The sequence below is a fragment of the Canis lupus genome, chromosome 3 (assembly GCF_048164855.1).
Source record: "Canis lupus baileyi chromosome 3, mCanLup2.hap1, whole genome shotgun sequence".
NCBI classification, from domain to species: domain Eukaryota; kingdom Metazoa; phylum Chordata; class Mammalia; order Carnivora; family Canidae; genus Canis; species Canis lupus.
In genome coordinates this window covers 59,996,929-60,022,219 of record NC_132840.1, presented here as the reverse complement: position 1 = coordinate 60,022,219, position 25,291 = coordinate 59,996,929, and the positions used below count along the sequence as shown (strand labels likewise).

At 46.5% G+C, this 25,291-nt stretch overlaps 1 protein-coding gene across 1 annotated transcript in view; it reads left to right on the top strand.

Annotated features, from left to right (window-relative positions):
* The first annotated feature begins 415 nt into the window (after positions 1-415).
* Positions 416-25,291, top strand: part of MMP20 (matrix metallopeptidase 20) — a 47,528-nt gene continuing 22,652 nt past the window's right edge. The window contains exons 1-6 of the mRNA XM_072812254.1: positions 416-541; positions 7,868-8,115; positions 11,309-11,457; positions 13,131-13,256; positions 14,025-14,186; positions 16,494-16,635. Of these exons, the coding sequence (XP_072668355.1) occupies positions 416-541; positions 7,868-8,115; positions 11,309-11,457; positions 13,131-13,256; positions 14,025-14,186; positions 16,494-16,635 (953 nt within the window). The remainder of the gene's footprint in view (positions 542-7,867; positions 8,116-11,308; positions 11,458-13,130; positions 13,257-14,024; positions 14,187-16,493; positions 16,636-25,291) is intronic.

Here is a 25,291-nt window from a genome sequence, read left to right as displayed (position 1 = left end):
ATTACCAAAGATGGATTAAACTCTATTTTGATCATTGACCTCTTCTGTCAGTGGAATGGAAAAAGGCCCCCGAGCTGAGACTCATCAAATGTTTCCATTAGATTGGGTTAAAATTAATCAGGTACACCCCAATTCATGCAAGCAGCTGACAAACTTCATGCAAACAGACTGTATCTCTGCCTCTGTGACTTGGTGAACTGCAGAGAATGAAGGTCTCCCTGACTCCCGTGCACTGTCCTGTTACCCCGTCATCAGGGAAAGAAATGAGCTGTATAATTACCTTTTGAGACATGATTCATCCTTGCTCCAAGGGTGCAGACCTGTTTGATGCTATAAAAGCAGCTCCAGGCCAGAGTGCAAATGCGCAGTGTCTGCCTCACCCCAGGCTGATATAAGCACGAGGCGCCCCGAGGAGATGACGGTGCTCCCCATGTGCGGCCTGGCTCTGCTGCTCGGCGCAGCCCTCGAGTTCTGCACTGCGGCCCCCTCCGTCTCTGCAGCCGCCCCCAGGACGACCCAGAACAAGTACCACCTCGCACAGGTTTGTAAATCTTTACACAATTCCCTCTTCCTCCTCCTGCCCTGGAAAACCTACGAGGGTGTAAGGAGAAATCAAGGGAAAATCTGTTACTGTTTTAAGGTCATCTCACAAATGCCCTGGAGCCCAGGAGAGGCTCCATCCTGGAGGTTTAAGGTCCATGTCTGGTGCACTAGGGGCCCTTGTGGCCTGACCAAATAAACAAGTAGCTGGGCAGCTTGTTCCATAAAGAAGCTGAAACAGCTTGCACAAATACATGCAAGACAAAAAGATAAGGAATTTGAGGAGTAATGTCGGAATAAGGCCAAAAAAATAAAACCTGAGGTGTAAGTGCCGCACACACAGGATAGGTTGTAAACGTAGTGCTCAGCTTCCTGGCGGTCACAGCAGAAAGATTTTCTGTGTTCACGCAATAGCAAACAGCTCCAGTGTTGAGTGCAAATGAGATCAAAATCCAAAGTGAACAAGGTTTGTCCTGGGTGCCTATCTGCTCCTCACAAGAGAGCCTGTCCTCTCTAAAGCATGTTCCCAAGTACCTTGCTTACATACTTTCCTCTTTGAAGATCTTTCTGAACTGGTTGGAAAGGTTGGAAATAATTCACGCTAGAATTTTTGCAACGATTATGTGACTCAAAATGATTCAACATCTATTAGCTCCCAAGTGAGTTTTGCACTGAAAGGAAAAAGGCAATCGGTAATCTAAGGAGACATCCCTAGGTGCACTTGACTGGTTCCATCGGTAGAGTGTGCGACTTGATGTCGGGGTTGTGGGTTCAAGCCCCGTGTGGAGTGTAGGGATTACTTTAAAATCTTGGAGGAAAAACTGTCTAACGATGGAACTCAACATTAGTGAGCAGTGTGCAGATGAGATGTTTTTTGGGCCAGGGCCTGTCTCTCAATCATCTGTCAGATGTGAGCGCGTCTATGATTGCCAGCCTAGCCGCCACAATGCTTTCCCACCTGTCAAGCTACACTGGGCAGTGCTTCGGTGGTTGCACTGCAGAGCTGATTTGCACGCACTCACACTGACTGTTTGCACGACCCATTGATTCTGATGAGTCAGCCCCCACCATGCCTGTCATTAAACATTTTAATATCAACCCTGCTTATAATCAAGGTAGCAGATGCCGAGAAGAGAACTGCTAAACTGCACTTCCTTTGATTTGAGGCCATTGTTAGATAAACTAAATTCAAGATAATGTATCTCAGAATTCCGAGGTATATTTCAAACCGTGTTTCGATGGTATCATGTTGTAGTTTGGGGTCCTGTCTCCCCACCTATAATTATCCATCTGCTAGCATCATGCCGTTCTGATTGAGAAACTACAGTCTTTGTGACCTCTGGAAGGAGGGTCATGCTGAGGTCAGAATCCATGCGAGAGAGCCGAAGACCGTGATTCTAGTCCCAGTCCGGACAAACGATAGTCATCAGGCTAAACCAGCCATGCATATTCACCTACATGTCATTCACTGCTCCTGTCCCACAGTGGTGGAGTCCCGCAGCACTGCAAATACTACCGCCCTTCACAGGGAAAAGTAGCTGGCCCCCGAGCAGTCTATGCACGCATAAGACCAGAAGGTCTCAGGAAAGGATATGCTTGCTAGGAGTATTCAGGAAGAATGAAGTAGCCTTGGAATGCCGAGGATCCCTTACTACTTCTGCTCCAAAGTAAGTTTGCCCTTCTTGGGCTCCCTCACCACTTAACTCACAGAAAGACCTTCAACCAAGGGCCAGGGAAACATGAGAAAGGCACCTGCTCCTGCAACAGCCCCAGCCACCAGCTCTGCCAGGAAAAAGGCATCCTCTTTGGCAGGCTAGAGTGATCTGGGAAAACCTCTAAAGTGAGTCCCAGGGACTAGAAAGAATTAACATCCCACCCTGTGGTTTATAGAAATACAGCAGCCCCCTCCCCCATCTGCTTCACATCGTTTCAGTTAAACACAGTCATTCCTGGTGGGAAAGTGGATGGTTCTCCTTCTAACATATCAGAAGGTTCTTTAGTAGCTTCACCCACTTCAGGCACCTGCCACATCACAGCACCCACTTGGTTCCCCTGTCACATCACAGCACCCACATCATGCATTTGCCACATCATAGTGCCCACATCATCACCTCATATCATCACAAGAAGTGTGAGTACAGTAAGATTTTTTGAGAGAGCCCACATTCACATAACTTTCATCACAGTACATTGTTATAGTTGTTCTATGTTATTATTAGTTATTGTTGCTAATCTCTCACTGTGCAATTAATTTATAATTAAGCTTTACGGTACGTACATATAGGAAAAAAACAGTGTTTACAGGGTTCAGTACTATCTGCAGTTTCAGGCACCCACTGGGAGCTTTGGATCATATTCTCTGTGAATAAGGGGGCTTCTATATGTAACCACCTTACAACACAACCAATGAAGCCATATGAAAGTATGCAGTTTAAGTTCATCCGTTCAATGATTATTTACTGACAGCTGATGGTGTGCTCTGTGCCAGAGTCTGTTCTAAAAACTGGAGAAACGTCAATGAACAAAACAAGTCAAACCCTGTTCTTGGGGCACTTACATGGGGATAATGGAGGTGTGAGAGGGGAAGGTGCTGGGAGGAGATAGTCAATCAACAAGCACCCGAGATTATTTCAAAGTGATAAGTGATATTGGGAAAAATGAGCCAGGATGATAGTGACTGGGACAACGCGGGCCGGGGGAGGGGGGTTCACCCAAGTAGTTCAGGAAGGCTTCTCTGTGGAAGTGATATTCAAAGTGAACCTAAACTGTAAGAAAGACCCAGTTGCATGACCCTGAGGGGCAAGGAGCCTGGCTGTTTGTCAGGCTGGTGGTGGGAGCTGGGAGAACATGCATGGAGACTGGCTGGGTTCCGTAGCCAGGTGGCCAGTGGACCAGGGGGCCCGCGAGCCAGGGTCAGGATAATCAGCTTCCACATGGCTCCCTTCTTTCCAGGGAGAACAGACCGTTTCTTGCATCTACAAACATGAAACAGGCAAAATTTCTAAATGCCATATGCTTCCTCCCAAACTCACTAGCACAATAATCTACACTTAAAAAGATGAGCAGATTTTTAGTTTACGTACTTAATGTCCACTTGTGTTCTTTAAATTCTGTTTTTCTGATGAGCATAAAGGCTTTGAAAATGATAACTAATAAAACACTTAGTCTTAAATCAGAGTCTTATTCTATTTTTATTTGCCTTTAAAAACCAGTAATATAAATACAATATTTTTTTTTTTTTTTTAAATACAATATTTAAAACAACATATAGGGACACCTGGGTGACTCAGCGATTGAACGTCTGCCTTTGGCTCAGGGCTTGATCCCAGGGTCCCAGAATCAAGTCCCACATCAGGATCCCTCCCACATCCTTCCCTCTGCCTATATCTCTGCTTCTCTTTCTGTGTCTCTCATGAATAGATAAATAAAATCTTTTTAAAAAATGAAAATAAATAAAACAACATATAACACCTTGTTAAACTGTCCTTAAAAATCATGTAAACTTTCATCATCACATTATTATAAACTTGTTATTAAAGATAAAGATTAAAATTGAAAGCTTCCAAATACAGACTGTTAAATCTAGAAGTTTTTACTACCATTTTACTTTCTGTGCATGAAAAGATTTTTAAATTATTATGTTTGGTTCCTAACTTTGTCGCTGATTATGATTGCATGAGAAAAGTTTTATTTTTATGCTATTTTCATAAACATCACCTTAAAGAATTACAAATATTCCAGAATATAAGTAAGGTATAATTTATTTAATTGCTTCCTTTGCTGGATCCATAGATTATTTCCACATGAACAGTGTTGCTGTGAATGCCTCTGTACACCAGCCTGAGCTAAAGGATATTTTTTTCAGCACAGATTTCCAGAGGAGGAATTAGTATGTGAAAGGGTGTAACACATTTAAAATATGCCAGCCACTCAAACATTTTCACACTGAGGACCTTCCTGGATCCTGCGCTGGTATGGTCAGTAGAACAAATGCCAACCTCGTGTTGTAGATGAGAGCCCTGAAAACATGTGAAGGGCATTGCCTGAGCTTGTTAGAAGCTAGGATTCCTCACACAGCATCCCAGTCCTCATGATTCCCTTTCTGGGGCTCAGCAAAAACAGAAGGAAATGTTGAAGAAACGCTTTCTTGGACTTCACCTTGTTTTGAAGCACGCTTGACTCAGTTTAAGTTCTTAATTCTCAAGAAGGATGCCAGGAACACACACTGGATGAAGAGCTGTTGCTGAGGAGCTGGGCCAGTAGCTGAGACTAACCCCCTGGGCCTCCATTATTTCACTATCTCAAACCCAAGAGCCAACCCTAACACCCTGTAATTTTAAGAACCAAGGAGTGGGAAAGGTGGAGAGCAAATAGGATGACTCTGGGGGGACCTAAAACCCTTGACCCCCAAGGCCAACAGGGCCAGGCATTGAGCCAACACTACCCAAGTGTTAGAATGAACACAAATGCAATTCTCAGTGCTCATCAAAGTGCCTCCCTGAGTGTCTTGAGTCTGGAAAGATGCTACAAGCTTGTCAAAAACGTAGGCAAGAAAGTTCCCAAATAACTTGGGCTCTTAATACTCAGAACATCTGATGAGTCTTCAAAGAAGAAAAAGAAAATACTCATATTTTCCCTGAAAGAGAGGAGCCCAAATATTAACGGAGCATGTACTCCAAGTCCAGAACCATGGCAGGTACTGTTTTAATCCTCTCTTTTCTGGCCAGACTGAAACCTTTCAGCTGTAGGTCTAACATCTTCTGCATGTTTTAAAGAAAAAAAAAATTTATTGTAGAATTATATATGTTCACAGCAGGAAAATTATAAAACGTAAGTAACAAGAAAAGGATCATCCTCAGTTCCATCACTGAGATAAAACCACTACTCATCCCTTCATCTGTGTTTCTCAAAACACCTTGCTCTGACTCCAGGCTGAGACCGGGGTGAGGAATGCTGAGGATCGTAACCTGCCTGTATCTAAAATATTGATGTTTTATTCATCGTGGATTTTTCTGCATTAAGTTTTTTAGTGTTGCATTAAATATTATTCTTTCCGATTACTGAGTTTTTGAGGATCCTCCCTTCCTCATTCCAGTCCGCGTGCATGAGTATTCATCTGTGTGCGTATCCGTATGCACACACTTTGTTCACACATGGCTTATCCTGTAGGAATAGTTGTAACTTCTTTCTGCTTAATAGGCCGTGAGCATCTTCTCTTACGTGACCATATTTTGTAAACCAAAACACAGAAACTACCAAGGGGACAGAATTTTTTGAAACTCAAACTGTCTCAGGAAGTACAGAGCATCTGTTCTGCACAGAGCTTATGTCTGAAAAAGCATAATTCAGACCTGGTGTGAGTGTCATGCTATCACAGCATTAATTTGAGCAAAGACAAAAGGCTCCAAGAATCGTCATCTCACAAAAAAACACCAGAAACAAGAATGCTTACAATGGCATACCCAAAGATGGGAATGAGCCACCCTCAGGGCCACGGCTGTTTCCCAGAACTCTTCACCCAGGCTCCGTGCTACCCCCCCACCCCTCCTCCTGGGTCCTCATCCCATGAAGATTCTCACAAGGAACCACCACCAGGGAAGTGAGGTTCCCCTGCCAGCCAGGCAGGAGCTGAGGATCGGTTGGCCCCCAGGATGCATACGGAGCACCTTGTCCACACAAGCCAGTGCATCTTTTCTTTTACCTTTTTACTGAGAAACTGCAATCCACGTTCACAGCAGAAAATTTTGGGATGTAGGAAAGGATGAAAAATAAATCGTCACCCATACTGTTAGAACCAGAGGTAAAGGGTGGCCCCGGGGGGCTCAGCAGCTTAGCGCCACCTTCAGCCCAGGGCCTGATCCTGGAGACCCCGATCGAGTCCCACATCAGGATCCTGCTTCTCCCTCTGCCTATGTCTCTGCCTCTCTCTGTGTCTCTCATGAATAAATAAATAAAATACTTAAAATATATATATTATAATCTGTATAAAGACTTCACCTCCACTTTTCTCAGTATATTGTCATTATATTGAGTGCATTACTGCATGCCATTAAATATTTTCCAAAAATGTAATCCTAGAGGCCTAGTATCACTTCATATGAATCTATAATAATCTATCCAACAAACCCCCTATTGTTAGACATTAAGTTGTTTCAATGTTTTATTATTTTTGTATATAAATTTGTACACATAACATAAATCATACACACAATTTATATAGAATATAAATATGGCTAATGTGATAAATATTTACATACAGTAAATAAATTCTTCCTATATAATACATAAACATAAAATTTTATATGAAGTAAAATATACACGTAAATCTTTTGCTGCTCTGTGCTTCCCTGAAATCAGGTGGGTAGTTGAAATCCCTGTGCCAACCACAGGCTCTGGCCAGGCACTTGTAGGACTCTCACTCCACCCAGGAAGTCCTAGAAAAGTCTTGAATGATCAGTTTAGAGGTTTTAAGCCTTAATGTGCCAAAAAGCCTATAATCTATGGGTAACTGTACTTGCCCCAAGGGACAAAAGGCCAGTCCTGGAAACATGTGCTGCAGGACAGGTCAAGCCCATGCACTGGACACCAAATGATGTAAGACCAGCAGGGAGATAGAAGGGCTGTGTGCCCTTGAACCAGATGAGAGGCTGACACTCAAGCCTCTGAGCCTTAAAAACATGTCAATCTGGGGATCCCTGGGTGGCGCAGCGGTTTAGCGCCTGCCTTTGGCCCAGGGCGCGATCCTGGAGACCCGGGATCGAATCCCACGTCGGGCTCCCGGTGCATAGAGCCTGCTTCTCCCTCTGCCTGTGTCTCTCTCTCTCTCTCTCTCTCTCTCTCTCTCTCTCTCTCTCTCTGTGTGTGTGTGACTATCATAAATAAATTTAAAAAAAAACATGTCAATCTTGCACAACGTACAATGAAAACATGGTACCAAGGACTGCCTTCTAGGGAAATAGAATAGTCTTGGTTTTGCAAATTGGGTGAAGATTTCAATGACAAATAAGTGACCTGTGGGGAAAATGTCCACATTATTTTCCTCCCATTATTTTTTCCTCTTAAAATAACAAGACCTCATAGGAAAACTATAAAATGCAAGTGAGTAAAGAGACTACAATCCCCACTTCCCAGACATAACAATTGTTAATAATGCGACATGTACCTGTCAAAGCTTTATCTGTGCAAATATATCTAATATTTCTCACAGATGGGAATATACTGTCCATGCTGTTTTTAACTTGTCGAGAATATTGTCCCTTTCTAACCTGAGCTTGAGTCTCTCCTGGAGACCGTATCGCAGACATGTCAGCCTGCCTCTCCGTTCCAGGCATATCTTGACAAGTATTACACAAGCAAGGCAGGGCCCCAGGTCGGCGAGATGGGGGCACCAGGAGGCAGAGCCCTGATCAAGAAGATCAAGGAGCTGCAAGCCTTCTTCGGCCTCCGCATCACTGGCAAGCTGGACCGGCCCACGATGGACATGATCAAGAGGCCCCGCTGCGGAGTTCCCGACGTGGCAAACTATCGCCTCTTCCCAGGTGAACCCAAATGGAAAAAAAATACTTTGACATACAGGTAATGAGATGGAGTCTTTCCAAAGTCAGAGAGAAATCCCCCTCTCTCCTTTTCTTATCTTTTAGAAATTCCTTCCTTCCTTCCAATCTGTGTAAAAATCCCGACTCATCACAATCATTAGGAAGCAATTTTATGGCTAACGTTTAGACAGTGACATTGGAGGACTCACTACAAAACACCATCTCAGGATTACCATAATGGCCAGCCATTTCGGGCTTTACAAATAATGTTATTAATCAGAGAGACAACACACTTGTCTTTAAAGAAAAATAACCTAGTTTAGGATTAATAGCCTGACAGTACCAACCTGTTTTCTTAAAACAAGTTCCTCCTCAATCAGAAGGAAACAATAAAGTTCACCTATTAACAAAGTAACTTTTTTATTAATTCCAAAAATTATTTATTGATGATTTATTAAATGCCTACTATAGACATTCAATTTTGGAGATACAAAAGTGAGTAGATCTCCTCCCCCGACCCTCACAGTCCCTGTTGGGAGACACACAAGCAAACAGATCATCGAGTCCTCAAGTGACAAGTGTGAGCTCTCAGGTCTAAGCAGAAAACTGTGGTTGCACCTGGAGGGAGGGCAGGGATCCATTCCTGGGCCAGCAGGCCTGCTTCCTGGAGGACCCCCTGTCCGCCTGAATGCCTGAGCTGGGTTTGGAGGCCAGGGACACTGTTGCATGGGCTTTGCACCTGCTGGACAGATGTGGCATTGCAAGAGGGCGGCCCACGCTTGCATTCTTGCACCAGGCCTGGCTAACTGGAGCGTTTTTCCCAGGACAGGTGGAGTCCGGGCAGATAGAGGTGTGCTGGGGGGTGGCCCAGTGGGCGGGTGCCACCCTGGGCCGCAGAGAGCCACTCCAGGCTTCCACCAGATTTTGTTCTTAGGATAAGCAAATCTGGCTGAGAGCGGGGTACAGGGCGAGGCCGGACCGCTTAGTCCCCGAAGGGCTGTTCTGGAGCTGCCCCCTCACGCTCACAGAAGTCTCCTTACCGCTCTCTGGAATTTTGCAGCTTGTTGTTAACTGCCCTAGAATCCCGCAAGCTGTCGGTAAACAGAGCCATTATTAGAAATTAAGCTATAAAACCTGCAATGAAATAAATTATATTTCTACACAAATTGCTAAATATTACATTGTGTATGCTAGATAGAACTAGAAATGTTATCAAACGTTGCTACCTGTTCACCACGCCACACGTTACTACCATCGGCGTTCATGAGGTCATTGGTGCAGTTTTATCCGCACCATGGATGTGCTGCCGCTTGTCTCTTCCCAACTGTACACACAGGGCTGGCAGGTTGGTGGCTTGAAACTCTCGCCAGTGAGAGTGTTTCCAGCACGGACATCAGCCAAGCCCTCGAATGAGAGGTTAGGGCTCAGCAGTTCGTCCCCAGTCCCGGTGGCCCAAGGGAGGGCAGCAGGGCAGAGCCACAGAGGCTGCCCATTGGTGGCTACGAGCCCGGGTCCAGATGGTGGCACTCTGAACACAGTTATCACCCTGCTTACACCCAAGAAAGCGACAAAAATCTAAATATTTGGGGAAGAAGCGCCCCACGTGGAGTTGAACAGGAAACATATATAAACCCATGAAGTCTTCCCATCATTTTCTTAAACTGTCTTACAGAATGTGAGTATGCACAGCAAAGACCAGGGCTGTCCACCCAGCTGATCTGAGACTCAGAGAAGTATACTGTTGTGATACTACTCCCTAGACGGGCCCCCCAAGCCCCTCAGCACACTCCCTGCCCACCTGCTCCCTCCCAGGCAGACCCCAGCCCCAGAAAGCCCTAGAGGCCACTTGGCACCCGATGCAGACACTGGACCTCAGGATAACTTCCTCTAACAGAACCGGAGGATTGCAATAGACTGTGGCTTAGTGCTGTGTGCAGACGTCTGGGGTCAGAGAGGGCATGACATGCACAGCACGGTCATATCTCACGGCCATTGTAAGGACGGACTTGCTGGGGCCCATGTCTACACGGGGCACATGCTCAGAGTATTTGTGGTTACCGCCCCCCTCCCCTCTATGTCCCCCCTGCCCCCGCTGCACTGCCCAATCTCCACCTGCGTGAAAGATCCTCGAGTTCCTCCATCCACCGCCGAGGTCACTGCTAGCCATGCCCTCCATAGGACCTGGTCCCTTCCCCGGTGACTGGTGGTTGAGACAGCACCACCTCTATCGCAGTAATCCGGGTACCTGGTACCTGCCGCGGTGCAGGTCTGCGGGGCAGCCCGCACATTTATTTACGCAGCTTCTCAGGTAGTTCTCACAGGCGCTAGCTGGACCGCCACTCAGGAGGCTTTAAAAACCACTGGCTTTTATTCAGAGTCCATCCGTTTAGGAAGAGTTTGCTAAGCACCTACCATGTACACAGGATGAGGAGCCGGAGAGACAAAGGATATAGGGCAGGGGCTGCTCCCCAGGTCGGCTCCAGCAGGACCCCTCGCTCTGCACCCAGGTTGTGCTCCGAGCTCAAGGTCCCCCCCAGCAAGGTTCCGGGGTCAGTTTCCTTCCCCTGCCCCCTCCTTTCCTTGCAGTCTGGGACTCCCAGCCCCTGGGCTCAGGGCAGCACGTCCGCAACACCAACTGGCTCCACCCACGGTTTGTCCAGAAAGCTCTACACTGTTCTGCCTCTAGGTGTCATTGTCACCCAGGACTTCAGGACAGACTCAAGCCTTAGCGTCCAAGCTTAAAGCTTCCTCTTTAAGATAGGCATTATCTTAACAAACATCCCCCACTGGGGACGTCGCGATGGCCTTTGAATAAGAATGTGCAAAACCTCACAACTCACTGTTTTTTACATAGAAAATTTTCAGTCCCTTTTGGGGAAAAAGAGGTTTTCCCTTCTCAGTTAAACCGTTTTAGGGGAAATGGGTTCTTGTGAAATGATACTGGGTTATCATCTTTACAATTCAGGCTGATCTAAGAACAATGAGAGCCAAACCGCTTCTGCAGCAGGTGATCTCAACTCTTTCACTTCCCCCTTGACCTTCCCGGTTATTCTGCATGTTCCAGTAACTCAACACATAGGAAAGCAAACCAAGATTTCCTATTTGGGAGAAAAGTGCCTACATTGTAGATTCACATCCAACCCTTCGATTTTTAGTACCACCTCAATGTAAGGCTTGCCTTCTTCACTAGGAGCACTCGCCGAAAGGAAAATATGTTCCTTCTGTTTTCGCAGAATTTCCAAATACACATCCTCCATGAGTCCTGCTGAGGTGGACAAAGCGGTGGAGATGGCCTTGCAGGCCTGGGGCAGCGCTGTGCCTCTGAGCTTCATCCGCGTGAACTCGGGAGAAGCGGACATTATGATATCTTTTGAAACCGGAGGTACTGTGGTGCATCTTGGATCTTGCCTTCCTAATCCACAGGAGACATGTTCCAACATATCTTCCTTTCCAACATTTAGTGCAAGGGATCCACTCGATCTTCTTCCACACATGGTGTGAAGGGCAGAGGCCAAGGTCATGGTCAAGTCATGCTTGTGTCTGGCCAGAAAATAGGGCCAGGGAAGTCCTAGACCAGGTGGCAGAGTGGGCTCAGCTCTCCCTGTTCTGCTGCCTCATCAGAGACAGTCTGTCCTGTTTAGCCTCCCCGTTGGCTGGGAGGCCACCCGACCCCTCGCCCCATGGTCACCACTACACCCCCCCTTCCATATTCACCAAGAATCTCCCACCTTGAGTCCCCAGTGAAGGAAACCCCCACCGGAGCTCTGACCACCTCCCCAGCAGCGGTCAGCACAGCGGTGCTGCCGTCTCACCCACAGCCTCTGGAGCCTGCAGGCCTGCTGCACCTTGCCCTCGTCTCAGCCTGGTAACTGGGCACAGGGCCTGGTGGTCTGCACAGAGCCCTTTCCAGGGCCACCTGTCGAAGGAGCAGATAAAGGGAGAGCCACAAAATTCATTTGCTTTCTCAGCTTCCACGAAGCGGAGGTGAGCAAGTGCTCCCTCCCCAGACACCACGTGGAAGGGCCCCTGTCTCCATGCTGAGTTCAGCCTCACATCCTGGGAGGTACATGGCCGAAGCCAGGAGACAGGAAGTGATGCAGGTCCCGAGTGTGAAACCTTCAGAGGGGGCCCTGGGCGTGACCTCCTGCACAAGGGGGTCACCCTGGGGAAGGGGCAGGCTGGTGTGGTTCAAGGCAGCTTTGGCGGCTGGGACGCTAACGCTCCCCTGATCTTGCCAATGTGTACCCTCTCCCCACAGCACAGCCTGAGTGGGCGCGGAGCTGCCGGGAACAGGGTCCACAGGGCCCACCCGGAACCCTGGCACCCGGTGCACCAGGCCCTGTGAGAGACCGTGAAATACGGCTTCTGCAACATGCCTCGCTTTGTTCCTCCTCCTTTTTTATTGTAATAACCTGTTAATTAACAGGTTAGTTATAATCACCTGTTAGTTAAATATAAGTAAATATATTTTATATTTTATATACACTTATGTAAATATAAGTAAAACAAAAACATATAAAGCTCTAAAAGTTATGATTGTAGACACCTTTATTGCTTGCTTGTGTTTTACAAGGAAAGCATGTTGAAATTACAGAGGAACTCTCTCTCCTTTTGGACACCTCCTTACATTGTCTGGTGGAAAGAGACAGAAAACACATCTGCTCGATGTGCTGTCTTCACTGAATCAGCCTACACACTTGCACCCCAACCAGTAGGTCTTGCTCCCTACTTCTTTTGTAATCTGCAGTGTGGGCACAATCCATGGAGTGCCAGGAGTCAGCCGATAGACACTGCAACAAAAACAGTCACAAAAGAACATTTTTTTAATTTTTAATGTTAACTATCTTTGAAATGACAAATATCCCTCTTCATTTATCAATGGACGATTGCTTATTGACATGTGAACTTCTTATAAAAAATAAATATTGGAAAGTAAATCTATTTGTATGGGAAGTGTCAACGCTGTTAACAAAGAGGTGTCCACTCCCTGTAATGTGAGGATGCCTTAAACTTGCCAGGCTTAACTGCTGTTGGCGTTTCTGCCCGCCTGTCTAGATCACGGGGATTCCTACCCATTCGACGGACCCCGAGGGACTCTCGCCCATGCGTTTGCACCCGGAGAAGGCCTGGGAGGGGATACCCATTTCGACAATGCTGAGAAGTGGACTATGGGAATGAATGGTATATATGCACAATTCACCATAACCTGGAAAATATTGTACCTTCTTCGGGGCCATCACCATGACACCCTGAGGTTCAACGTCCCAAGCCACCCGTTAACTAGGGAGGCTGGCTAGGAAAAACAAGTAAGCCAAAAATCCAAAAGGGAAAAGCACCCCCCCCCCACCCCCTGTGCTGTAGACTTGTCTGAGCTCTGGTTCGTGCAAATGGTACAGAGGAGCTGAGAGGCCTCCTCCACATGGCCCTCTGTCCTTTAACTATGCAGCATTTATTGTCTCTTACTCATTGGTGGAATAGGCTATGTTCAGAGACGACCCCAGGGAATCCGTGCTGTCTCAAGCAGTGTGATGGGAATGGGTGTTAAAGCTTCAGAATACCCCGGACGTCTTGAGTGTGTGTGAATGATGGGGGTAGCGTGTACCAGCAGGGATCTGGTGAAGCATCTATGGCCAGACCTGGATCTCGTTGCCCCTGGTAGCTCCCATCAGGCCCCTGTATCTACCAACCAAACATCACTGACAAGGAACAAAATGGATTGATTTACACTTTCAACCTTCCCCACTTCAAGGTCCTTCTAGCCAAGGGGGAAAGTGCCAGAGTCACGTCACCAAAGCTCACTACCAGATAACCTACCAACCTTTGATAAACTGGTTATGAGAAGAAAACAAGTTTACTAGGATTTGGGCATAAATTATCCTGTAAAGACAGAAAACATTGAAAACAAAACCCCATGTTGATGCTGTCTTTTTTCTGTGTCCTTCTGCATAGGTTTCAATTTATTCACCGTTGCTGCTCACGAATTTGGCCATGCACTGGGCCTGGCCCATTCCACAGACCCATCAGCGCTGATGTACCCAACGTATAAGTACCAGCATCCCTACGGATTCCACCTGCCCAAGGATGATGTGAAAGGGATCCAGGCATTGTACGGTATAGTCACTACCCTCCTTTGGCTACTAGCCCGGAAAGCCACAGGCATTCGGTCTCCAATTTAGAGAAAGTATACATTGCCAGGAGTTACTTGCACAGGTAAAGAGGAAGCTGGGGACTGCGGTCTCACCTGTGCCCTTTTAGGAAGAGCTTTTTCACCTGACATGACTACAGCTTTCTTTTGTAAGATGCACAATTAAATTGTGCATCTTTCCTCCAGGGCATGCTGGTCCCTCACCAGCCATAGAAAATGAAATCATTTGCCTGGGGTTTTGGTGGGGTTTTTTTGTTTTGTTTTGTTTGTTTGTTTGTTTGTTTGTTTGTTGAGTATGGGTCAGAATTTAGATCCTGGAAGAAGATGGGTATATTTTGTAGTTTCTATATTGTTCTGACCCACCTGCAGATAATTGACCTTATCATCCTAAAAAAAGCAAGGGTGATGCTAATACCTACACTGCTAGGTGCACAGACAGCCTGCACTCAACTACTTGGATTTGTGTGAGTCACCCTCTCACCTGGCCTGACGACCGGCCTGTTTGGCGTGATCAAGTGTTTTCCTCCCTGAAGAGCTGAGAAAGTTGAGGCTCAGAGACCAACTATCCCAAGAATCAAATTGTCTTAGGAGTTATCGTTCTTTCAAAGGTAACGAAGGATTATTGGGAGCTCTGTATCCTGCCTTCCTTAGCACCCTGACAGACCCATGAAGTCCTGGGTGAGAGGGGATCTTGGAGCACTCCTAGATCTTGACACTTTTGCTTTCATGGATAAAAGGCAGACAACTCTAGGAAACGGACCTTCTCCAAAGGTCGGGGAATGGCTCCTCTGCCTTCGCCCGGCGGAGGCTCTGGCGTCCGGTCAGTCCCTGCGCGCCTGGCGGTGCAGCATCCGTGCAACATCGGTGCAGCATCATCGGTGCAGCATCCGTGCAGCATCCGTGCAGCATCCGTGCAGCATCGAGCACGCGCTTCTGCAGAGTGCTCCTCCGCGCGGGAGACAAATCTCATCCAAAGAACTATTCAGCCAACTCTGCCCACCTCAGGGCCGCGGGCGCGGGCCGCCGCGGGTTGGGTCCTCCTGCCTGAGTGTCTCCATTGTGGGAACCTGGCTCGGAACACCGAGGGCCAGGGGCTCGACTCCAAGGAAAGCAATCCCTGGCTCCACCGAGAAGGACTGAGCCCAAATGTTTGCCTGCCCCCCTAGATCCGTCTGCTCCGACCATCTCCAGCGTCTGATGGCCACCGTCATGGGGCCAGGGACTGAAGCACATATTTTGATGTGGCCACTTTTGCACAGGGGAACGAAGTGCACAGACGTGCTTCTGTATCACCAGGGAGCGTGCACATCACTCACCCCTGGCCACCCTGCTGCCTCTGACCCTTCGTAGACGACTTGGCACATAGTAAAGGTTCAAAGACTGGCAGCCCATTTCTGCGCTGACCACCTTCCAGAGCCTCGCCCCATTGCTGAGCCTTCTGCACCCCGGCTCTTCTCCAACTCTCACACCCCTGGCCCTTCCCTGTTCCTCCCTTCCTCCCTGCCCCTCACCCCTGGTCACCACAGATGTACTCTGCTCCAGAGCAGGGACCTGCCGGGGCCAATGGCTCAGGCAGCACCAGCAGTGTTCTGTAGACAGCAGACAGTCCTCAGGAGCACGGACTAGGATGACAACTCGCTGGCAGCTCTCCCAGGGCCTGGCTGCCCTACAGAAGGATCCAGCAGGGGGTGCCTTTAATAGCAGGTGCCTGCAGTGTACCTCCTGGCCCAAGAACTCACTCAGGGTTTCCTGGGCACCTGATAAAAGGCTGATCAGTCCAGGATGCCCAGAAATAGATGAAAATGATACGAAATACACAAGGAAGTTATTGAGAACAAAGAATTCAATTACCAAGGAATAATCAGTGGCAACTTCTTAAAAAATCTTTAATTTAGAGCACTTGCAGCTGTCAAGGAAGCTATGTGTGGTAACAAAATAATGGATCCCTTTTTTTTTTTAACATTTACTACATGCCAAGCACTCTACCGAGTGCTTCACAGATGTGATTTCTCACCAAAGCCCTCTGAGGCAGGGACTGTCCTGGCCCCCTCCCATTTCACAAAGGAAGAAACAGAGGCTTGCAGAGGCTGGATGATGTTCCTGCTTATGGTACAACTGCAGGACTAGCAAAGCTGGATTTGAACATGGGTCTGCCTGCCATGGACAGCCATGCACCTTACCGCCTGTCTCATGCAGTCCAAGGGGGTTGCTAGAGCAGTGGACAGACTCTAAGAGTCCCGGTACAATGTTGACCAAGTCACTTTGAATCCTAGGACCCCGGAAAACACTCCTGGGAAAGCCCACCGTGCCCCACGCACCACCCCAAAGTCCATCCATCCCCGACCTCTGTGACTCCAGCTCATCCTTTGATGCTGTGACGATGCTGGGAAAGGAGCTCCTGCTCTTCAGAGACCGGTAAGCCTAGGATGAGGCACTAAGTCTTCCCAAGCCTCAGCCCTTCACATCCCTCTAGAGGTCCTTGCTGCTGCCACGTGTGAGGAGCATGCAGAAACACCGTCATGTGGGCAGTAGAGTGGGAGGCAGGGATCTCTGCGGAGACACAGAACTGCCAAACCACTATTTGTCGGGCAGCTACCATGCTCTTGGCAATGGACACAGTATTTTTCCATACACATCAAGTACTTATTCTAAATACAAAGGAGAGATTAGAATCCCCAATTTACGGATGCAGATAGAAGCTCAATGAGAACAATGAGAATCTCAGGTGCTTTCCTGAGGTAACAGTTTCACTAAGTGGCTGAGTTACACCAGCCCAGGCTTATCTGATGGCTGTCTGTCTTGTTCATCACTGTATCCCTAGTAAGAGTACACAGTATATACCCAATAAATATTAGGTAATAGGGATTGGATAGATAGATGGACAGACAGATGGATGGATGGATGGATGGATGGTCAGAGGTATGCATAGATGGGTAGCTAATTTCAAAGCCACTGCTCTGCTGAAACCCCTCTTTCTCAAAGTCCCTTGACTTTTCAACCCAATGAGCTGTCAGCACAGGGGAGGGAGGAATATTGATAGGTGTTGGCTATCCTGTACAGCTCCTGAAGAATACCCTGAGGTTTGAGCACCTAATACTATCATTTTAGGAACGTTTCTTTTGGGATGATTAATGGAAGTTTTAGTAGTTCTGTGAGTTATAAAGGATGGCAAGGTGAAGTTGGTATTTAAACATAATGGCATAGGAGGGGTACCTGGGTGGTGTAGTTGGTTAAGCGTCTACCTCTTGGTTTTGGCTCAGGTTGTGATCTCAGGGTCCTGGGATTGAGGCCCAAGTTGGGCTCTGCATTCAGCAGGGAGTCTGCTTGAGCTTCTCTCTGCCCCTCCCCCGGCTCATGATGCACTCTACCTATATAAAAAAATTTTTAATTAAAAAATAAATAAATTTAATGGCATACGATATTGAGTAATTCATAATGTTGAGAAAGCTAGGATCTTTAATGACAACACTGTATGAATAGTTGTTTACAGCAGTGTGAGTTGATCAGCGGGAGTACTGGTTGATCTTTATTAGTATTTTTACTGTCATGACATCATTCAGGGAAATTAAATAGAAATAAATTCAAGATGAGTGTAATAAGGAAAGAACAGAAATATAATTTGATTAAGTCTTTCAGGTTTGAAATTAATGTTGAAGTTTTCATTCGAAGACAAGAAATGGTTTTTGGTGATACATTTCCTACTTGAAGTATGTCTAATTGACAACAATGTTATTTTTTTTGAATGACTGATAAATGGTGAGAGGTGGTGAGTAGTCATTGGAAAAACTCCAAGGAGGTTAGAAAATTCACACAAGGGTGAAGGAGAATTAAATTTTAAGTTTCATGTTCTAAGGTTTTGTTCAAGTGCTGGAATGGAAGCATTACGGCAAATCATTCATTTTAGGTCATGTGTGAAAGCCAAATTGGGCAGATTTACCAGTCATAGTTAGATAAAGTACAATTAGTGGGATGAGATCATGAGTAAGGTCAAATATGCAGATGGTTGGAAATCTCATGCATCGACATCCGATAGCTCCTTTTCTCCTGGCACTCTGGGCTCCCAGGGAGCATTAGGGCCGTGTCCATGACACTGACGGCTGTGATCACTTCTTTTCTTGGAGGAAAAGACCTACCAACACTCACCCCCAGTCCTCCTTTTACTGGGGACAGAATTCGTTCACAGGAGAATAGTCAGAGGTAGCTCAGGAATAGCATGGCTGAATGCTTTTTATCCCTTTTCTTCATTGGAAGAGTGGTTATTGAGCCCAACTGGAGGGCCAAGCACTACCGTAGTGGCTGGAGATCTAAAGGACCAGTACTCACCCTGTCTTTGCACACCTCAGTTACATAAGGGAGTGAGACATTCAAAAACACTGCCATGATCCCGTGTACTCACAGGACTTTTTTGTCTCCCCGTTGTGGGTAGAGGGGGTGAGCTCTCTGATGTCTCTCCTTATAAGGGTACTAATCACATCAGACCAGGGATCCCCCCGCAGGGCTTCAGATAACCCTGGCTACCCCACTGCTCCTGTCTGACTATCACCATCCCATCTCCTTGGGCATTAGGCTTCAATTTATGAATCTGGTAGAGACACAGATGTTCAGCCCATAACAGAGTAATCACATTTTTAGATATGCATTTCCCTCCAGATTTTTTTCTGTATAGAAAGATATAGTCTAAGTACAGGAGGGGATCAGGGATATGCACAAAGATGGGATTTTAATTAGATATGCTGATTTGTAAACTATTTTCACTCAGCAATATCTCATTTTTCCATGTCGGTGAGGTTTTTTTTTTTTTTGTCATCTTCATTGTATATATGAGCAGATACATCGTCACATATTCAACCAATGCTGTACTTTTAAGCCTGTAAATTGTTTCTAATTTTTGAAAATTAGGAAATCTTCAACAGTGGTTGGGCATCCACTTCTCAGAAACAGATTAGAGTAGAGCTCAGAACCCAGGTTTTAGCCTGAGACTGAGTTGGTTTAAATTCTAGCCTTTTTTCTTGCTGAGCAGAGGGCCCCCAGCAAATAATGTGCCAAACACACAGTGAGCACTCAAACAGCAGACGCTACATTAAGGAATGAGAATTGGAAAATCTGTACAGTGGATTAAGGCTTAGAAACAACTTGAAATATTTTTTTATTATTTTTTAATGATTTTTATTGAGACTTATTGATTATTGACTTTCTTTCTATTGTTACCAAAAAGTAAAACAGAACAGAATTGGTAGGCATTGAACCAGGAACCATAGGCAAGGCACAGAGCAGATGGAGCCTGGTGCGCAGGAGCCTCATCGAGGGGTGGTGGTGTCAGCTGATAGTCAGCCCAGACAGGGCAGGGAGCACTGGTTCGGCAATGAAGAAGTGAGATGCGGGCTGCCCTATAGCACAGAGCTTACTCTTGTGGTAAATATCGGCGGTTGTAAGAGATGCAAAGGAAACCATGATGTCAAAGATACTATGCCCTTATGTATAATTATGACTGTTTTCTTTAAAAAGCAAAAAATGTTTAAAAACCCTCTAGTATCAAACTATGAGCATTTAGCAAAGGCTACTGGCTATTTGACCGGGTCATGGCTGCAGATGATGAGGATGGTAACAGTAGGAAGGGAGGCCAGGTTCAGGGGACCTTGAGAAATGAAAGGTCAGAGGAGGAGTAGGGGGAGGGAGGGAGCAAGGCTGCCGGCACAGGGACCTGTGTTCAGTCAGCCCGGTGGCCTCTGACCTGTCTGTGGCCTGGAGTGCAGTAGGGCAGGCAGTTCCAGAGGAGGAGGAGCCAGAGGCAGGGAGTGAGGAGAGCTCTCCTTTCAGCCCTGGGTCTGCCACATGCACACCCCCGTCCCCCTATTAGGACCAAGGTGCTCTGATATCACAGGGGCTTCCTTGAGTGGGTACTTCCTGTGATAAGCACTGTTTTCACACCTCACAAGGGCCCCATGAGGTTGGAATTACTGCTGCCTTTTCACAAGATGCTGAAAGGAGAAGTACCTTGTCCAAGGACATGGAGCTGGGAGGGCCGAAGCTGGGCCCTGGGGCCACAGGGTGACTGGCCAGCGCCCAGGCCTCCTGACCCCAAAACTGTGGTTGCCCTGCTCAGATCATCATGGGTTTTACCTAATTTAATTTTACCCATAAAATCAAGATTATCACAATCAGCAATAGACCTCAGAAGTGTAAAAGCATTTTGCAGAAGGAATGAGTATCAAGCCTGATTGTCCAAATCCTTGTGTTGGAGAGAAGAAAGCTGCACCCCATCCATCTCAGCCCAGCAGAGCCCCCTCCTGAGGGTCTTCTGGCTCCTAGTCCAGAGCCGGTCGGGTCACTCAGAACACCTGAACCTGCACTGGAACTCCTAAGAGAAGCAGTGCTTTCTGACTTGCATGAACTCAAACTTTCTGACTGGTATGCATTTGAGTTTGTGGGGAAAGCAGGTGCTCCAGGCCCTCATCTGCCAGTCAGGCAAACAGCCACAAGGAGAAGACAGTTCTTAGATCATTGTGGTGTCTTGAAACTGTTGGATAGGCTAGTCCACGTTCTGTTTTATTCTCAAAATACCTGTCAGTCACTAACAGTCACATTTTGAAAGATGTTATACATCTTAGATTAGCCAGCAAAGGAGAGCATCTTTAAGGCTATGCAGGTAGGAGAGGAAGACAAGGATGAAGAGGGGCCTGAAGGAGCTGCCAGCAGGACTTGAAGGCTCATTCAGTGCAAGAAACACTGCAAAAGAAGAGTCAAAGATGGATAGGAAAATCAAGGAGATTTGCTGGGCACACACAAAAACTCAGTGTTAGACGTGCTGCATTCAAGACAATGATGATTCTAACAGGTCCTGTAGAAGCAGCCAGCGCTCAGGGGAGTACTCACAGCTGGAGGCTTCACAGGCTGCACAACTTCTCACATGGAGGAGGCAGGTAGAGATCTGAAAATGAGCTCTAGTAGTAAGAGCTGGTATTTCATGATCACTTACAATGAGTGTGCTGTGCTCAGCTTTCTTCACTTGCTCATTTCATCCACAGTGTCATTTCTCCATCTGGAATTTTAACCCACTTGACATCGGAGACAGAATCCCTCAATGGGGCCTCACATAAATCAAAGAAAAGAAGCTATTTTTTCCAAAATGACCAATAGTGCAAGGAATCCTGGGTGGCTTAGTCCATTCAGCATCTGACTCTTGATTTTGGCTCAGGTAGTGATCTCAGGGTTGTGGGATTGAGCCCTGTGTTGGGTCAGTGCTCCATGTGGAGGCTGCTTGGGATTTCCTCCCTCTCTCTCTGCCCCTCCTCCTGCTCATGCGTGCTCTATCTCACATAAATAAATGAATCTTCAAAGTAATCAATAGTGGGAAAGGATGCTGGGACCATCCAGTGGACTGAAGCAGTGGACAGACTGGCCATGACGACGTACGTGTGTCATGTCAGAGGAGCACTGAGGGAGGAATCCAGGTCCTGAGGAGCCAAAGAGCAAAAGGTAGGGAGTGGGAGGGAATGGTCTGTATAGACCATTCACCCGACAGTTGTGTTGTAACAAGGAGAAGGGGGGTTCAGATCAGAGCTACAGCAGGCAGCAAGGTCCAACAAGGACTTTTCAGAACTGGAAAATACCTGGACCTGGGAAAGACATGACAAGGGGCCAGTGGAGACACAGAAATGCATGGCACCAGGGGATGGAGGGACAGCAAATCAGTAACCCCTACTGCGGACAGAACTTTTGGAATCTGGCATTTTGCAGGGTCCACGGGCGGGAGTGAAGCCCACACAACTGAGGGGACCTCGTCCTCCGTCAGTCTCCCTGGGGACGTCTCTTCTGGCTGTAAGATTGCGTCACAAAAAGTCAACAAGCAGCACTGTATTGGCTCAGACTGAGTCTGGGTTATATATTAAGAATTCAGACAAACAGGCAGAAGGTGCGGTACAATCCCTGACTCATCGTTGTCTCTTCTGAGCTACCTCCTCCCGGCTAGGGTTGGGGGTTATGGCTTTACAGCTCACAGGTTATGGCTAATAAATAGGGATCCCCACAGCCTCCTCTGGCATGATTAACAAGTTAGGGGCACTATGCATGGCTTTCACTATTTTTTTTATTTTAAAGATTTTATTTATTTATTCATGACAGACAGAGGGAGAGAGGCAGAGACAGGCCGAGGGAGAAGCAGGCTCCATGCAGGGAGCCTGATGTGGGACTTGATCCCAGGTCTCCAGGATCACACCCAGGGCTGAAGGTGGTGCTAAACCGCTAGGCCACCGGGGCTGCCCGGCTTTCACTATTTTTAAGCACTGCCTACACTTGGGATTTTAATTTCACAAGCTGTGTTTTTCTAGGGCTCCATGAGATGAATGATAACTGATTTCTTGGCCTCTAAAGCATTCTGACATAAGCAGCCTTGGTTAGTGAAATCTCCCAAAATGAGTGGCATGTCAGCCAAGGACGTGACCCTTTGTACCTCAGAGTTTCCAGTGACAAAAATATGTCAGAGAGGCAAACTCAGAAAGAAACCTAGCTCCATTGATAGACTTTAAGTTTTGCCAGTCACCAATCAATACATTTGTAGAGTGAAACATGTCTTTTTACAAGATATATAAATTATTGTAAGAGTAGTCAAGAGCTTATAAGACACTTTCATATGTATTATCACAATTAATCCTTTAAAGTATGAGAACACATGTTATTAGTATTCTCACTTTTATTTGACAGAAGGAAATTGAGTCTCAAAAATTGAGTGACTCACCCGAGGTCACACATTCAATGATAAAACCAGGTTTCAAGCTCCCAGCAGAGCAATTGCACTGCAAGCATCAAAAACAAAAAGAAGAGAGACCCTTCTTCCCCCTGAAACCAGGGATCGGGATGAGAGAGAACAGATCAAGGAGAGTAAAGGGCTGAAGATGATGATGCATGAAGATCCCCACTCAGCTCAAGCTGAATCACCCTGACGGTCCAGCAAGAAGGAGGTGAAAGGCTTCTTACGTAGATGGCAGGGAAGAGAGGTGAGCACTACACATGACACAGGAAGAAGCAAGTGCAAGTCACGTTCCCAGGTGCACCAGGCACCATGTAAGCCAGAGGACAGAAACACAGATAATCCATGGCCCTGCCCCGGGTGAAGGCCACAAGTGAACAAATCTCAACCTTGAGTTAGCTGCTATTCTTTGGGAAAGAGGAACGAAAATCTCAGCGAACATGAAAATTGGTGATCTAATGAGTTGCTTTCACTCCCTGGTGCCCATTCATTGAGCCAACAAATATTTATAGAGCCCTGACTATATCCAGGCACAGTATTGGCTCCTGGGAGCACAGACAGCAACAGAACAACTAAATATATAAGCAGCAGATCCCTATTATCAATGGACACCATTGTTTTTTCCTCCTTACCAAAGATCAGATTATAGGCTATCAATAAAGTCTATCGATAAACCTATTTCCACAACCAGTTCCAACATGCCCCGCAGCTGCTCTCTTCCAATAAGTTCAGATTGTTTTTCTTTTAATCCATTTACAGATGCATTAGGTTACTATACTCGGGTTTTTTGGTCAATTTTAATTTATTATTGTAATCTATAGCTCCAAATTGGTAAATCCTCTGGGTATATGTTCTGGTGTTTTGTTACCGACCATTAGGTACTGAAAATTTTCATAATTACAGATTCTTATGGAATTTGTGTTACTTTACATAAGTGATGGATAGTATTTATTTCTACCTAATGCTCATGGTTATACATTATAATACGTTATAATAATACATTATAATTATATACGTTATAATAACACTGTTTAAACCAGGGCTCCTTAACTTTGGCATTGCTAATATTTTAAGTCTGTGTTGGATTGGGTTGTCCCACACACTGGGGCATGTTTTATTGGCATCCCTGTTCTCCACCCATTGGAAGATAAGCAAAACAGTAACCAAATATTGCCAAGTGTCTCCAGGGCCATAAAATCACTCTTGGTTTAGAAGGACCACTCTACTTCCACTGAATCCTCATAATTCCTGCAATGTCTTAAATCAAGGTTTATTTAGGAAGGAATTTTAGATTCTACTACATGTGAAAGTTTCCAAAAGCATACTTTTCAGTTTGCAGCACTCTTAATTACATTTTACCACCTCTCCTACCGGGTCGTCGGGATGTCAGTGCTCTTAGTTAAGCCCAATGAAACATAGGGCTGAAGTTTGACTAGAGCCACCTGTTGGTTTTTAAATGAAAAATGAAAGAAAATAGTTCCCCGCTTTAGGGGCCCAAGGAGAAAGGGGCAGGAAGTCCGCTGTACCTCATCAGAGATGTGGTTCAGATAGAGCCTCCTCTGCCTGCCTTCCTCACTTCATGCATGCCGCTGCAATCCCCCAAAATGCGCCTCAGTGCCTGGGTCAACACTTAGCACAGTGGCGTGAACAGAGTAAGCATTTCAGAGTCATATACTGAATTAAGTGAAAAACACTTGCTTTTTTGGATTTCTCATCAGGTTCCCAATTAACCCATTATTACCAAAAACCAGATGAAAGGCTATGAACATGAAGCGTTTATCTGTTTTCATTACCCAGATCTGCTGGGTTCTCCAAACCTGTGCTCATGTCGTGGTGGCAGAGAGAAAGGGGAAGGTGGTCCCTCGCACCTTCAGAAAAGCCTAGATCTGACTGGACAGTTGGTCAAGTTGTGAACACAGGAAAGCAGAGATCACAAGGCTGGGGTTGAACAAGTAGATGAGATCAGGTGAAGATGAACATGGAGACAGGTGGAGTCCAAGCCGGCTCTGTCTGCCCCTAACCACCAGACGATGTTTGGGCCCACCAGCCTCCCTGAGCCTGTGTTTCATCTGTTAATACAAACATTCTAAAGAAGGCTGTGATGTGTAGGGCATGGGGCGAGGCAGCATGCCCAACACAGACGCCTGCCACCCTGTGTATCATGTATGGTGGGTGCCCAGTTAGCAGGTGGGTAAGGCCTACGTAAATAATCATGTTTCAAATGGACAGTATGGTCCATTGAAACTATGGCACTTCATGGATTAATCACTTTCCTATGCATCTCTCCTTGGGTCCTCAGAATGACCTCATGAGACAGGCTAGGTA